This window comes from Barbus barbus (genome assembly GCF_936440315.1).
Source record: "Barbus barbus genome assembly, chromosome: 47".
NCBI lineage: Eukaryota > Metazoa > Chordata > Actinopteri > Cypriniformes > Cyprinidae > Barbus > Barbus barbus.
In genome coordinates, this window is record NC_136725.1 from 24,195,590 (window position 1) to 24,213,689 (window position 18,100).

Below are 18,100 nucleotides of genomic sequence, written 5' to 3' on the forward strand. Positions count from 1 at the left end.
TACTGTTGTGCAGGCCCATTTATTTATATAAATTTTACATTTAATTTAATTCTTCACTTTTCATCAACTCACAAACCCCTGTTTAGAAATCCCAGCGCATTTAAAACATGGATGGAAATTAATTGAGATGATCACTGATTGACTAACATATTGATCAGGGCTGCGTTTCCCAAAAACATCATAAGCTTAAATACATCGTAGACCTATTGAAACTAATGGTGCTACGATCAACTTAGGCTTATGATTTTTTGGGGAAATGCAGTCCAGGTCTGTAAACTGAGCGCAGATCTGATGTAATGATGTTCACACACGTATCTGGAGCTCCTGTAAATGAAATGTGATCTTCAGGACAATGAAACGTGTTTCATCTCTGCTCTGAAAGCGTCCCGGAGCTCATTATCTGAGTGAAGCTCTTCTGCCCGAGCGGATCGACGTCCCCTGAGTTCATGTGAAGCGCTAATTGTCACACATCTGAGCGGCCGGGGCCAGATAAACCAGACCTTATGATCCCGATTAAAGCCCGTTCCCACAGTCCAACGCTCTCAGAGAGAAGGGAATAAAGCTTTACAGGGAACAATCATGAGGTCAAGAGAGAAACGAGGAGGTGCTGACACTCCAATACAGCAGCTCTCAAACTACTTCAGAGCATCATTCATGATGAACAATTATATTTATTGCACTTAACTATTTAAGGGGACATGCATTTCAATATTTATATAATATACAGTGGTGTGAAAAAGTGTTGGCCCCCTTCCTGATTTTTTTATTTTTTTGCAAGTTTGTCACACTTTGTTTCAGATCATCAAACAAATTTAAATATTAATCAAAGATAACACAAGTAAACACAACATGCAGTTTTTGAATAAAGTTTTTATTATGAAGGGAAAACAAAATGCAAACCCACATGGCCCTGTGTGAAAAAGTGCTTGCCCCCTAAACCTAATAACTGGTTGGGCCACCCTTAGCAGCAACAACTGCAATCAAGCGTTTGAGATAACTTGCACTGAGTCTGTTACAGCGCTGTGGAGGAATAGTCCACTCATCTTGGCAGAATTGCTGTAATTCAGCCACATTGGAGGGTTTGAGCATGAACCGTCTTTTTAAGGTCATGCCACAGCATCTCAATAGGATTCAGGTCAGGACTTTGACTAGGCCACTCCAAAGTCTTCATTTTGTTCTTCTTCAGCCATTCAGAGGTGGATTTGCTGGTGTGTTTTGGATCATTGTCCTGCTGCAGAACCCAAGTTCTCTTCAGCTTGAGGTCACGAACAGATGGCCGGACATTGTCCTTCAGGATTTTTTGGTAGACAGCTGAATTCATGGTTCATTTATCACAGCAAGTCTTCCAGGTCCTGAAGCAGCATAACAGCCCCAGACCATCACACTACCACCACCATATTTTACTGTTGCTATGATGTTCTTTTTCTGAAATGCTGTGTTACTTTTACGCCAGATGTAATGGGACACACACCTTCCAAAAAGTTTAACTTTTGTCTCGTCAGTCCACAGAGTATTTTCCCAAAAGTCTTGGGGATCATCAAGATGTTTTCTGGCTAAACTGAGAAGAGCCTTTATGTTCTTTTTGCTCAGCAGCGGTTTTCGTCTTGGATCTCTGCCATGCAGGCCATTTTTGCCCCGTCTCTTTCTTATGCTGGAGTCATGAACACTGACCTTAACTGAGGCAAGTGAGGCCTGCAGTTCTTTAGATGTTGTTGTGGGGTCTTTTGTGACCTCTTGGACGAGTCGTCGCTGTGCTCTTGGGATAATTTTGGTCGGCCGGCCACTCCTAGGAAGGTTCAACACTGTTCCATGTTTTCTCCATTTGTGGATAATGGCTCTCACTGTGCTTCGCTGGAGTCCCAAAGCTTTAGAAATGGCTTTATAACCTTTTCCAGACTGATAGATCTCAATTACTTTCTTTCTCATTTGTTCCTGAATTTCTTTGGATCTCAACATGATGTGTAGCTTTTGAGGATCTGTTGGTCTACTTCACTTTGTCAGGCAGGTCCTATTTAAGTGATTTCTTGATTGTGAACAGGTGTGGCAGTAATCAGGCCTGGATGTGGCTAGAGAAACTGAACTCAGGTGTGATAAACACAGTTATGTTTTAACGGGGAGGGGATGGGGGGGGAGCACTTTTTCACACAGGGTCATGTGGGTTTGGATTTTGTTTTCCCTTCATAATAAAAAAACCTTCATTTAAAAACTGCATGTTGTGTTTACTTGTGTTATCATTGATTAATATTTAAATTAGTTTGATCTGAAACATTAAAGTGTGGCAAACATGCAATAAAATAAAAAAATCAGGAAGGGGGTCAACACTTTCACACCACTGCATAATTTAACAATATTTCAAATTCAATAAATATTTCAGTAATCTACATGTGATAAATTAATAGAATAAATGTTTGAAATGTAATATTTATATTTAATAATTTTTTAATTGTTTATTATTTTTTAAATAATCGACTCTTGAAAACATACATGCAGTGCATATATACGTGTGTGTGAAAATATTAAAATAAAATCAAAAATGTTTTAAATAAGTATTTCTGTATATTTAATATGTATATTAATATATTTAATACATAATTAAACATTTTATAAATTCTATTTAATTTGATAATTATTATATGAAATCTATGACACTTATTGTCTTCTCACTTCATCTAAAACAGAGAGAGGTTCAATCTTTTGTTAAGATGTTTAAATGTGAATATTAGCATCCAGGTGAATGTAAATGGATAGTAGGTAACAACTAATGGTTTTATTTGTTCATATAACTGTTTTTACCACAGCAGATGCACAGAAGACATACTGTTCTGAGATGAGAGAAAATAGATCATGTGTTCCAAAGATTTATCAAAACACTTAAATGTGAATCTTTTATAAACAATAACATACTCCCTGTTTGTTGTGTTGGTTTTAATACAGTAACTGATTGATTTACTGTACTGAAAGGTAAAATGACTACAAAATCAGGTTTTGGTCACCACCGTCAGATTTGTTAACTCCGTCAGATGAATATTTTAATAATATTTTATTATGATATTTTATATTTGTTGACAAAATTAATGTTACAAATATTAAGTATTTTGGTAACACTTTACAATAAGCTGTCATTTGTTAACATTAGTATTAACTGACATGAACAAAACGAACAATGCATTTATTACACTATTAATCTTTGTTAATGTTAATGAAAATACAGTTGTTCATTGTTTATTCATGTTAGTTCACAGTGCATTAACTAATGTTAACAAACACAACTTGTGATTTTAATAATGCATTAGTAAATGCTGTAGAAGTATTTTTCATTCTTAGTTCATGTTTAATAATGTTGTTAACTAATGAACCTTATTGTAAAGCGTTACCAGTATTTCTATAATTTACATTTAATAAATGCATATCATTTTTACCTGACAACAGCTGTTACAGTCACACCATTGACGTTAAAGGTGTCACTGATTTGAATGAATTACAGTCCAGTGAGGCGCATGATCTGAGGATTCATTCACAAAAGCTGCAGGACGATGGACAAACTGAACTTTTAACAATCCTGTCAGGAGTATGAGCAATAGCAGCACTAACTAGCAGCACAAACTCAGCTGCTGTGTCTCACCCCGAGAACCTTCTGCTGGCATCTGAAGCAGGTCGGGGCCAGAAACTGCTCGTAACAGCGCTCGCAGTAGACGGAGCCGCGCTCCTCCACGAAACCCACGTCTGCCAGAGAACTGCGGCAGTGAGAACAGTTGAACTCCTCCTTATGCCACGATTTGCCCATCGCCACCAGGAACGGACCCCTGCAAACACCAGAGACGATTACTACACGACACATCATCATTAGATGACAAGCACTCAGAGTTATTATAGTGAACTAAAACCATCAAAAACATGTTCTTTACTGAAATAAATGACTTCTATTATTATTATTATTATTATTATTATTTCAGCTAGTGGCCAAGGCAACATTTCTCATTTTAATTAAAAAAACTGTTAGAAAGTTGCTTTGGATAAAAGCATCTGCAAAATGACTAAACAAATGTAATTTAGAAACATGAAGGTCTTGTGTAGGAGTTCAATGTTACAAAATTTGTAACAAATGTAACACTATTATTCAAAGGTTTGACAGTCAATTTTTTTATAATAAACTTGTATTCTGCAAGGATGCATTAAATTAATTAAAAGTGGCAGTAAATACATTTATAAATGTTACAAAGACTTCTATTTCAAATAAATGCTGTTCTTATAAACTTTGTTCATCTGTGAATCCTGAAAAATAAAATGCATCAGTTTCCACAAAAATACGAAGCCATTAACTAATATCAATATTTTAACATTTAATTACAAACTAACTTGATTTTAAATAACTAAAACATAAATTAATAAAAACTATGCAGACACATTTAACAAAAAACAAAAGCTCCTAAAATGACAAACAACAAAATTGCTAAAACTTTAAAAATTTAAATGTTTTTAGTATCATTTGGATGCTATTAAAGTGTTTATTAATATTTTGAGTCATTTCTTATTTTTATATTTTTTAATAAATTTTTTGTTAAAGTTTTCGTTACTGGTGTGGTTTTGTCATTTTTGTTCATAGTTATTATTAATATTTCAGTTTTAGTATTAGTGGTTAACTGAAAATGAGAAATGGTGCATTGACAACTTGTATTTTTTTTTTTTGCAGTTAACGTTTAATTTATTTCAAGTAACAAAAAATAAATTAATAAAATTAAATGTTTTTTTAATGTTTTATTTCAGTTTTACTGATTGTGAACTATAAAACCCTGAATGGAAAATACAATATAAATGTAAAATATTAATAAAAACTATGATGCTATAAACTCAGTAACACTAAAATAACTGTTACCAGCGTAAAATGTTTTTCCTCATAAAGCACATACAACGCGTCGCAAAGCTCTAAGTTGAATTTGAGCAAGGTGTGCTATCAGAGATCTGGTCTGTCCGGACACTGTGAAAACAGGGATCTGAGGAGGAGCAATCTGTCGAGGTAACGAGAGGACAGCGGCGGGGATGCGGCTGACAAATCGCATGATTAGCTGGAAGGGAAAACAACAGACACTGGCGATATCAGATGCAGAAAGAGGAGACTTTAAGCTTGGATGTCACGGCCGCTTCGGCCGGAGTCTGGGAGTCTGTGGCGTAACGGATCCTGCTCTCTGGAGACCAGAGCTCCTCAAACATCGTTAGCTGCGGGACAAACTCAGCCTTCACCGCCCAAATCCAGACGCTCGTTTAGCTACACAGCCGCACTAATGTAACCTTTGATTCTGTTATTTTAACAAGAAGGTCTTGTGTAGGTGTTCAACGTTACAAAATCTGTAACAAATGTAACACTACCGTTCAAACGTCTGAGGTCAGACAAATGTTTTTTTTTTTTTTTTTTAAGAAATTAACACTTTTATTCATCAAGGATGCATTAAATTGATCAAAAGTGACCAAAAGTCATTTATAATGTTACATTTCAAATAAATGCTGTTCTTTTGAACTTTCTATTCATCTGTGAATCCTGAAAAATAAACTATCACGGTTTCCACAAAAATATTGAGCAGCACAACTGTGTTCAACATTGATAATAATCAGAAATGTTTGTTGAGCAGTAAATCAGTATATTATTATGATTTCTGAAGATCATGTGACACTGAAGACTGGAGTAATGATGCTGGAAATACAGCTGCAGATCACAGAAATACATTACACTTTAACACATTCACACAGAAAAAATCATTTAAATTAGAAAATAAGAATAATATTTTCAATTTTTCTACTGTATTTTTGATCAAATAAATGCAGCCTTGGTGAGTAGAAGAGACTGCTTTCAAAAACAAAAATATTTTGAATGGAAGCGTATATTTAATGTATAAGTTATATATATATTGTTGCTAAAATAGCTGGTTTTACCTGGTGTTTAGTTGTTTTTCGCTACATGAACTGGTTTTAGCTGGATTTTTTTTTATTATTTATTATTGTTATTATTTTTTTGCTAAATCAGCCAGTTTTAGCTGTTTTTTTGGTGGTTCATCTATCTGGCTTTTAAAACTATTAAATTAAATCTGAACTATTTCAAATTAAAAACCTTCAAACTTCAAGCTTTCAAAACTCCTTCAAACTTTCTGGCTAGGCTTTTCCAAGCCAACTTAAAATTGTGTCTACAAACATCTAATTTAAAAAAATAAAACGCGTAGTTATTTAAGAGCGGCTGAATCTCAGTGAATGAGGCTGAGACAGGGTCAGATAATGTGTGGTGATGCAGAAGTCTGACCTGATGACCATGTTGCAGTGGCCGCACATGGGAGTCCGTGTTCCCGCCGGGATGTGTTCGGCTCTCTGCACCAGCGAATCATCTCCGTCGCTGGGGTGAGCCTGAGGCGCGGGTCGATCCGGGCCCTTGCTGCTGACCCGTCCGATCGAGGGGCCTGTCTGGGGCGCAGGTGCACCTGCTCTGGGAAACCCTAATCAAAGAGAAAGAGATCTCAATCTGGCGACCCCTCGCTGAACCTCACCCACAACAGCGCCTGTGTTACGGAAGAGTGCGGTAATGAGATCGCGGTATTGTGCGCGGCCATGTAACGTGACCGAAGGTGATGGAAAGTTCTGGTTAAGATATATAAACTCTATCTCTTCTGAAGGGACGGGACATCCACACCGCACCGCCGCAAAACAATGGATCGGTTTACTCAGGCCGGGAAAAAAACAACATTCCCAGAAGCGGAGGAGACACCTGGCAAAATAATCCTGTCTCTCAGACAAGCCTTCCCTTCTCTGGCCTACTCCGGAGAGACAGCGGGGGTCAGAGGTCACGCAGCGAACATACCCCGGGTTTCTGAGCCGGTGAGAATGGATCAGCTCGTACTGTACAGCTGTGAAAGAGTCTGCAGCTGACGGACATCTGCAGGAAGTGTGTGTGCCGCGCTTAGCGTGTGTGTGTGTGTGCGCGTGTGTGACGGACAACTTCATCACACAATGAAAAATCTGCATTTGATCATGAAGCTCTGGAGTTTCTGAATATAAATCAGATCAACTGGCAAACAAATGTGCATATTTTTTTAATTCAACATCAGAATTTCATTAACCTAAAAAAAATTAAACCATAAAGTCTTTATATGATAAAAAAAATGTAGTAAATCTAACATTTTAAAATGTCCAGTCCAAAAAAATTGTTAAATGTGAAAAAGATCATGAATTAAGAAGTTATATTAATATATCAAATTCAAACATTTTAAAAGAAAAAAATTAAGTGTATTTTTAATTATAATTATATTAAAATGAATGTATTAATTTGTTATAAGTAAATTATTTTTTAAATAATACCTTTTTCGTAAGTGACAAAAAAAAGTGACAAACCTTTATTTATTTATTTATTCATTTATTAATTCAACATCATAATTTAATTAACTTACAAAAATTAACCTTTTAGGTCAAATTTACCTGAAAAATATACCTAAAATTAACCCAATAATTAGGGATGTAACAATTCACTCCTTTTCTCAATAAAGCAGCCAATTCACTGTGTGGTCACTTACTGAAACTAATTAATTCATCAGATGATATTCTAATATTTGGATTAATTTATTTTACTGATTTAGAAACAGTCATATGGAAATCATATGGAATTTTAAAATGGTTATTTCCAGGCCAAGAAAACTCATGGAATTAAATTAAAAAGAAATAAAACAAAATAAATATTATATTAATATTTAATAATAAATAATACTATATTATTATTTTATTTATTTTTGGCATATTTCACTATATTCCAAGTAGAGTGTATGTACAGTCATTTAATGTGTTTACCTTAAAGATGCTTAATGCAATAAATCTCTTACGCAGTATCTGTCTTTTCCTTTTCTTAACTTAGACACATTAGGAAAAGCATTTACATCATCCTAAAAAATACAGAATCTAAAATAATCAAATTGTGAATCAGATCAAATCATTCCGGTTCCAAACAGAACTGATGTAAATGTAAAGTCACCAAATGAACTGGAAGAATATATAAGCTGGTTAATATGATTGTCTAACAGAACTAAATCAGAATCTGCTCTCTCCAGATGATGGCTGAGAAGCAGCAGGTCAAAGGTCACAGTCTGGAGGTCAGAGGATGCAGCAGCACAGGTTTCTCCTGAAGGAATCGTCACATCCTGAGACCGAAGCCAGATAAGACGAGCACTTCCTGTCAGCTGAGGAGGAAACCGATCTGATGCGTGTCACACAGGGCTGAGGTCGACTACTGGGGGTCTCTCTTTACAAAAACAGGGTTTGGCAGGACAGAAGATGTCAAATACTACACTAATCTAGTCTACATCTAGTGAAATTTAAGATTTATAAACATTTTAGGCATGTATATTATTATTATATAAATATCAACGTTCTATATAATTATAAATGTCATAAATAAGTTTACATTACATTTTAAAACAATATTAATTTTTTTTTGTAAATTATGATTTAGTCATATTTTAAAATACTATGCCCTAATAAGGTTAAAAGATAAATAATTCATTTAAACCTTTTAAAATAGTTTTAAAAGTGTTATAAGCTATATTAATGAAATATTAATCTATTAAATTTATTATAATATTTTTATGTACGTATTTAAGTTAATTTCATATTCCAATGATTTGATATTTTAAAATAATATGATTTCAAATATTAATTTAAACGTTTTAATTAAAATTGGGTATATTTCAATTAAAATGATATGAATAAAATATGAATGTATTAATTTTATGATAATAACAACATTATATAATTAATGTATTAAATGTATTATAATACATTATGTATGTATTAAAGTTAATTTCATATTCAAATAATTTGATATTCTAAAATACAGTTTCAAATATTAATAATTAATAATTTAAACATTTTAAAATTAAAATTAGGTATATTTTTCAATTATATTATATTATATTAATATGTATTATGTATTAATTTTACGATAATAATAACATTGATTAATCATATGTTTGTAATACCAATTCATCATTTTATACATTTATATTTTTCTAATTTTCCGAAAGCAAATGATTTCTTTCTCATTTTAATTTACACACACACACACACACACACACACACACACACACACACACACACACACACACACACACACACACACACACACACACAGAAAAGCAAAACAAAATACTAATGATACTAAGAATAAGTTTTATGTTAATAATATTATTTGTCAGAATTATGGCCAGACAATTTGAAAACTAGATATTAAATATTAGAAAAGTATTAGTATATTTTTTTTTGCAGACAATCCACATGGACCTTTCTAATACTCTACTTGATTTATAGAAAATTAAAAAATGTATTAATTAAAAAAAGCTATATCAAAATTTTAAAACATTAAAATCAAAGTCAGAAAAAGCATTGGACATGTCTGAGCCCCATCGCCATCAGTGAGGATCTGAGAGCTCTGCAGGTTTCTCAGAGAAATGAAGGCCATATGCTGCAGGAGACCTGTCCTTCTGCTCTCTCTGCTCTAATGCAGCCGTCTGGACTCAATCAGGGACATGAGCTTTAATTGAGGAGATGCTCTGCTGATGAACTCCTCTCCTGTGACCCGCAGCTCCTGGAGAACGGACCGAGCCGAGCAGGAATCTGAGCCCCGGGCGTTCACTCACATCCACTACACACAGATACCTGTGTTCAGCCGCCTGGCAGCAGAGGGCATGATGGGTAAACACCAGCCACATGCCCACAATACAGTACAGCGGCTCAGAGTCCACAGAGTCCACATTCAGAGACCGAGACCCCTGCAAACACACCACGAGCACATGCTCTAATCGTGAAGGAGGAACACCATTCCAGCTTCCTGAATAAAACACAGCTCTTTCATACCAGCATTTACTCAAAGCTTTAAAAACAAACTAAATCTCCAGAAGCATCAGTCTGCCATCTACAGGACGCTCAGCTGCCTTCATCTGACAAACAGGCAACAGCTCATGGAAAACGGCCAAAATTAAATAAAATTAGATATATATATTAAAATATGTTAATATGACTTAAAAAACAACAACAAAGGAATTAAATTAGAAATGTTGCCTTGGCAACTAACTGAAATAAATAAATTTTAGCTGAAGTACTAAAATTACTAAAACGGAACAAAATCAGGGTTTAGCATACGTATATATATTTGAAATAAAAGTTTTAAAAAAGTTTATAATTACGTTACATTGTATATACATAATAAAAAGTTTATAATAATATTAATAATAATAAAAAAATGCATATATATATATATATATATATATATATATATATATATATATAATAACAGTTGAATAACTGGCCCAGTGTGTTGTGATTGGCCAAACCGCCTCTAGTGCGCGTCTGAAAGTCCCGCCCCTCAGCTCAGTGGCATGTGCTCCGGTTGTATTGTAAACAATGGCGTGGTCTATATTGCTCATCAATATGAGCCCGATTGAGACCCAGAGGATATTAGTGAAGAGGATCACACAGAACCTGTGCAAGCACGGCTCTCAATGGTATGTTTTTGGTTTGTTGTTGTCTCATACTTTTAGATACGCTGTTATTTGTAAATGCTATTGCTTGTAATGTATGGTTTTATCCTGATTAAAGCTGTAATAAAGCATAGCGTAGCAACCGCACGTATATAATACCATGTACAACGCGTCTCATAGCTGTGTGAAAAATATCTGTCTGTCTATTAGGGATGCACTGATACCACTTGTTCCAGTACTCGCCGATACCGATACTTTTATTTTTGGTACTTGCCGATACCGAGTACCAATACTGATATGTTCATTGCATTTGAACATTTTTTAAATATTGGGTACAGAAACCAAAAGAGTATGTATAATGTTAATTGGCTAACTTCATTTATCAAATAAATACAGTCAAACCAAAATTTATTCAAACACCTTTAAAATTTCTCACATTATCACGGTTTATTCGCTATAGTTTAGAAAATGGTAATAAAATATGAAAAGAACTCAGAGTAAAACTGTCTGAACAAATTCAGCTTGATAATGTCAGATAACTTTGATAGAAAGGTACATAATGGATTACAATCAACCAAAAATGATTCAGACAGCTGTTAGTATGACAATATTTACACAACTATCAGTACTCTGTCAGGCCACTCTTAGTCTTAATGATAGTCTGTAGTCTCCTGGCCATGCTGTAAACCAGCTTCATGCAAACCTGGACTTCAGTTTTTTTCCCCAGACTCGGTCTGAATAATTTTTTGTCCCAAATTTGTATCAGTTTTACTGGTAGTCCACTGTATGAAGAATTTTTGGTTATAATATGTCACAGTTTACTTTATTTTGATTTGACTGTATAATACCTTCGGTTATTTCCACACTTAATTATGCCCATTAAAATGTATTTTACAAGTTTTTGTTACTTTCACTGTTCATATTTTTGCTGTATGGATCATCTTTAGTTTAATAGCATTAGAGCGGCTCCATTGCAGCGGCTCAGTACTGTAAGCACGCGTTTTGCTGTAATAATGCAGGGAACCACTCGCTATAAATCTCCTAACTGATGTTTTCAGAAATAATAAAAATGGCTTTTTTTCATCTGAAACGTGCTGCAATTTATATTCCAAAGCCACTCATATAATGCATAATCACTCATGAAGCAAGCAAAACGTCCTCACGCATTAGTACTGCTGCAGAATGAGAGGGACAAGTACAGAACATAGCGCATAGGCTGTTAGTTTCACTTTCGCCAGAATGTCGTGTATGCTTAAGGTTGAAAATAAATGATGGTTTATAGTGAATACCCCTATAAATTGTCTTATATTTACGATTTAGTTTGTGAAGAACTCTCTCTCTCTCCCTCCCTCCCTCCCGTTAAGTAACTAGTGTATTGTTTTACTTGTTTTTGACATATCCGACCGAACTACAAACTATCCAGTGATGTCTGTGAGAAAGGGATATTCACTCGAGAGCTCACGCATCTGCGTCGCCGCGCGCTCAATCCACTCAGCGTGCTTTGCTTAGCCCATCAGCTCGCGCACATCAGCTATACAGGCGTCAATACTGAACGTTTAACAATTTCATTGCATGCAGATACTTAGTAGACATCCTTATATCTCTAATAACTCCATTCTGCGGTCTGTTGTTCTGTTGTCTGTATTTCTTTGTCTGAATATGGCACTTATCACATGCTGTGTGGTATCGGGGTATTTTAACGAGTACAGGAGCTCAGTATCGGGGCATCCCTACTGTCTACACACAAGGTGTATAATTGAACAGTTCACTGATGGAGAAACTCAACGGCTTTGACTGATATGAGAGCAAGTAAATGATGCTGGACTGTTTACAAGCACAATCACGCAGAATCAGTCTGATGTGTGAGGAGCTGAAGGTCTGACCTGTGGCGCTGCTCGACTGCCAGCTCTTGGCTGCGGCTGGAGGGACACCGTTGCCCCGCGGGGCTCCAGCGGCCGCTTTGCTCATGGTTTTGACTGAAGACGTGGCATGAGAACTGGGCTGAAGCTCCTCTGCGGCCTCGCTGGAGAGAAAGACAGAGAAAGTGACTTTCAGCTCAGCTAGACCACAAAACAAACACCCGAACACACACCAGAAATCTCTCTGAGAGCAGATAGTGTTTCTACATTCATATATATCGTCTGCGATATCATAATTGTTGTTTTCACAATGTGCGATTTGACATTGAGTATATTGCAAAAAGCAAACAAAACACACATGCATGCATTACGTGATGAAGTCTAGTAGGTTAGACTAGTGTGTTCTTTCACTGCCTGATTCAGTATTAAAATGCATTAAGAATGATCACAAAACTCAAGATATGGGGGCAGAAAATGTATATTCACATTTCATATAGTTAAATCAATATCACATGCAGAGTGCTTTTTTTTTTTCTTTCTCAAAATCAGCATGATGACTAATGTGATATTGATTCTTGCGTTTTAGACACCATATTGCCTGTTTTTATCTATTTCGGCAACACAAATAAATCCAAACACAGTCACAGTGCTGTTTTGTGTCTCTGAGCAACATGACGGTGTTTCGTTCCTGAATGAATCACTTGTTTAAATGATTCTGTTCAATCGCAATGACTCCCTTATTAACAGTGACCTGCTGCCACCTGCTGGCCGTCTTAAATTCACAAAGTATCTTTTCTTTCTTTCCATTTAATCATTTCAAATAAAATCAGTATTCACCGTTTTACGTTTAAATCATCAAGACATTATTTATGCATTTGTAACTGCAGGTTAAAGCACCCCATGTTTCTCTGAGCTGCATTAAACGGTGTAAATGCATCTAAACGTCACTTCTGTGTTTCCTCTGCACTGCAAACATGGTTTTCATTAATAATGATTTCATTTGCTTGGTAACAGCTTAAATGTCTTATTATTCTAATTGACTGATTAAATGCAAGAATTTGATTCAAAAGATGATGCACACTTTTAGAAAAAATTACTTTATAAAAGGTAAAAATGCCCATAAAAGGTCAAAATCACCATGACACAGAAAATGAAGAATATCAAAATCTTTAGGAGTCCTGATGATGCCAGCACAATAACACACTCGGCAAAATATCATCTAATTATCTTTATCGATAAAATCCCAGAAAATATAGAGATGTGTGTCAACGTCGCACACCCCTAATTCAGCCTGATTCATTTGCATGTCGTTTACTGTCTCACATAAATAGATTTCCAGGCAAACGTGCGGTCAGACCGTAGCATGGAGGAGGTTTAAACACAGAACCGGATGGTTGATTGATAAACCGGAAACACATCAGGCTGAGCGTGAGCGAGCTCCAGACCCGTCCAGAGCCATACAGGAGAAGATACAAGCAGCTTGATCAAATACCAGCGGCACAGCGGTCCCAGATGGCTTGTTAATTAACTAAACCAGTGCCAACTAAAAACATTGAGCTGCTGAGATTTCCTGTCGACAACATGTCCGGGTCACACTTCACCCCACAACCACAATTAATACTAATTATGCTTTGCTTTTAATAAGAATAATCATTTTATTTTCTCTCTCACTATATCTGGCTTATGCATTTTAATGAGTCAAATAAGTATCTGATCCCAGTATATGATCATTTAAATCAAATGTATTACAGTATTTTTTAGTTGTATTACAGTAATGAAAGCATAATCAGAATAACCACTGAGGATAAAAATAATAATAATAATAATAATAATAATAATATGGTGAGGAGAATTTAAGGAGTAAATGTGTTTAACTGTTGTGAAATTAAATGTGTAAATGCATTTTAAACATTTTAATGATATATATATATTTCAATATATTTATCATATATTTTAATAATATAATCAAATTATATGGAATTAAATATACAGAAGTATATAAATTTTTTTATAATATATATTTTACTATACATATCTTTTCATATTAAATACCAAATGTGTTTAATTGTCAATGCAAAAATATTTATTATGGTAATGTAGTTTTTACTAATATAATAATTATTTTTTTTGTTTCACAGGTCAGTACCACTCAAGCGGTCTCAAAAACAATTATACAATAATTAATAAAATGGTAATTAATGTAAAAAAAAAAAAAAAGTAGTGTCATGTTTTCAGATATATATATGGATTCTCTCAAAATACTGTGGTTTTACCATCTGTTACTTGTCTGTGGAGTTGCATCCAATGCAAACATGCAGCAGAAAGACAGAAGCACAGAGACGCGCCGCAGGAGGATGCTGGGATGGCAGAGGTCACACAGGACACATATGCATTGAGCAGCTGGTAACACTCCAGAAACACAGCACCAGCAGGTGAGCGTCATCTCACACACTCGCTGCTAAATTAATTTTACCCACGGAAAGCCACCATACGGCCACATTACAGCTCTTTAATCTTTATTGATCACTGCATGGAGTCTGTTTGAAACTAAAACACAGCCTTCTGTTACCCCTGAAATTAGTCTAGTAAACATAAAAGCAGATAAACGCACCCATTATTACAGAACAATGTTACATGCATATTATGCAATTATAGCTTTACTTTTTTTGTTGAAGTAAAAGTGGCCGGTTGCTATATGCATTTATCTGATACAGGAAAAACTATTTAAAACCGCTGTTTTCTATGTGAATATGTGTTAAACTGTAATGTATTTCTGTGATCTGCAGCTGTATTTTCAGCATCATTACTGCAGTCTTCAGTGTCACATGATCTTCAGAAATCATAATAATATACTGATTTACTGATCAATTAGTGCCAATTATTCAAACTTTTCCACAAAACATGGCTGTCACAAAAATATAGTGCAGCACAACTGTTTTCAACATTGATAATAATAAATGTTTGTTGAGCAGTAAATCAGTATATTATTATGATTTCTGAAGATCATGTGACACTGAAGACTGCAGTAATGATGCTGAAAATACAGCTGCAGATCACAGAAATACATTACAGTTTAACATATTCACATAGAAAACTGTTATTTGAAATTGTAATAATATTTCGCGATTTTTACTATGTAATGCGTATATAAAGTGTTTCATCACATGCAGCAGTACTTCTAGTGATGGACTGAACTTGACTGAAACGGTGAAATCCAATGAAGTCCTGTCACCTACTGTCCACTAACAGAACTGCAGCAGTCTTTCACAGCCTGCAGCAAATGATGAAGGTGCATTAAAGTGAATAGAAGCATTAATATATAACCAGCCCTCAGGTTTCTCTCCTCCTCACATCTCTACATGACACAGGGATTTGATTGAAACACGTTTCATTTTCTTTAGTGTTCAGTGTGTCATTCAGTTTTGTGGGCTCCTGAGGACAAATGTGACAATAAAAAATGGATGGAGAAACTGACCGAGACCGAAACAGAGAGAGGGGTATGTGGCCAGAAGGTGCAATCATATCTATTATTTATCTCCAATAAATAAATATTAGAAATATCCAGATCTTCTGTCATAGATGGATGTTGTGTGTCAGTGTCTGACGGCTCTATAAAAGGTTCATGTCACAATCTAATATAATTAATTTTAAATGACTGGACCGAGCCGGAGTTTCATTAGTGCTGCTTTAAGGTTTTCTGTGTAGTGACAGACATACAGATACAGCTCCATCTACAATTAACAATTATTATTATTAAAACTTATTACATATAATAAAATAAAAGCAAATAATAAAATACATTAATAAATAACTGCATGAACTTATCAATAAATTATATTTTATGAATCAACGGGCATTCAGACACGCATAAGTTGGGAATAATTGCATTTTTTGTTATTTAAATTAGTCTTCTGCTCATAAAAGCTGCATTTATTTTATCAAACTACAATAAAATTGTAAAATATTATTAACATTTAAAACAGCTGTTTTCTGTGTGAATATCTGTTGAACTGTAATATATTTCTGTGTATTTCCAGCATCATTACTGCAGTCTTCAGTGTCACATGATCTTCAGAAATCATAATAATATACTGATTTACTGATCAAGAAACATTTCTGATTATTATCAATGTTGAACACAGTTGTGCTGCTCAATATTTGTTGAAACCGTGATGCATATTATTTTTCAGGATTCACAGATGAATAGAAAGTTCAAAAGAACAGCATTTATTAGAAATAGGAATCTTTTGTAACATTATAAATGTCTTTACTGTCACTTTTGATCAATTTAAAACATCCTTGATTAATTTCTTAATAAAAGTATCTACTTCCTTGAGACATACTAGTGTGTAAATAAGTATGTGAGCGCCTCCTGAAAACAGAATTGTTAATAGAATCAGAATTATGTTCCTCTGGGAGTTCACAGGAAAACTCAACCACTAAACCAAACACTGAATCATTTCTGTGCCATTTCAACAGAAAAGAAAACAGAGGAAAGAAGAGACATCAGATGCAGAAATAAGAAAGAAAAGCTTTATTGGAAGATTCAGAGAGAAACACTGCAGCATCAGAGCCGTGAAATAAAGTACAGAGCACAGGTGATCAGATGTGTGTGTGACAGCAGGAACATACAGAAGAAACACAGCTGATAGAAGTCATGCAAAGAAGAAAAGACCATCACACAAATCTAACATCCTGACGACTCTCACACACACTATACACACACCACTGATCTATAATAGAGAACCGGATTGCTCATAACGTCACAACAGTGAAGCCACCGCGCCGCCATATTTATATTCCCTAGTTCTGTTCAATTAATAGGAAATCATATGATTTTAATGAGAAAACATCTGAAGTATCCCTGTACGTTCCTACAGTGCAAACGTCCCAAGCATGTACGGTTATTTGTGTAATGTCGGGAATTACCCCTGCTTATTAAAAAGTTATTAATATACATTAGTAGTGAACAACATAAACATCAGACAGATCCTCAACATGTGCATTACAAATGAAAAGAGCTCATTCTGAAATCTGAATAAACATTTATGCACATTCGCCTTGTACAGTTATTCTCTGTTTATGTAATTTTGTTCTACTGTTTTTATTCGTACACTAGGCTAACTGCAAATTATTGTCTTAACAGCATTCATTTTGAAGCAGGTAATGATTTAAACGTTGGTTAAATTAATTATTAATTTAACATTTTACATGGAAACGGTAATGCTAGTCGGTGGTTGCAAACAATTGCACTTGCATTTAATACAATCGAATATTAATTGAATTATAGAGTTTTGCTATATTAATTTTAGTATCAATAATATGAAGGGAATGTTTCTGCTAATATGAAGCAGCCGAGAGAGAGAGATTTATATTTAATGCTTTTTCTGAGTCTGAAATCTGAAAACAGTGTGATTTTGAATATTACTTTGTTACAATAACACTTTACAATAAAGCAACATTTGTTGCATTAATTGCATCACTTCAGTTTTTCTTCAAACTCAAGTCAAAATGTAACCTATGCTAGCTATTTTCTTACAATTTGAGACATTTTGTTTGCAAGATTTGAATATATTTTCATCTTATTACTTCAGTTAGCCTATATAACTCATGCTCCCTGTAGGTGTTTTGTTACAGATTGATACAAATGTATTAAGATATGAATCTGTCATTATTATTATTTTAATAAAATGGTTTTTAATTCACTTCTCTTTTGAGGCTGGTTATTTGTCACCTATGGTA

The 18,100-nt window shown here is 34.6% G+C and overlaps 1 protein-coding gene across 2 annotated transcripts in view; it reads right to left on the reverse strand.

The window, feature by feature from the left end:
* LOC306865444 (PDZ and LIM domain protein 5-like) overlaps nt 1–18,100 on the reverse strand; it is an 83,318-nt gene that overhangs the window by 5,610 nt on the left and 59,608 nt on the right. For both annotated transcript variants that reach the window (XM_079410040.1, XM_079410041.1), the window contains 3 exons: nt 12,383–12,522; nt 6,287–6,476; nt 3,623–3,803 (listed from right to left, as the gene is read on the reverse strand). In XM_079410040.1, coding sequence (XP_079266166.1) covers nt 3,623–3,803; nt 6,287–6,476; nt 12,383–12,522 — 511 coding nt within the window. The remainder of the gene's footprint in view (nt 1–3,622; nt 3,804–6,286; nt 6,477–12,382; nt 12,523–18,100) is intronic.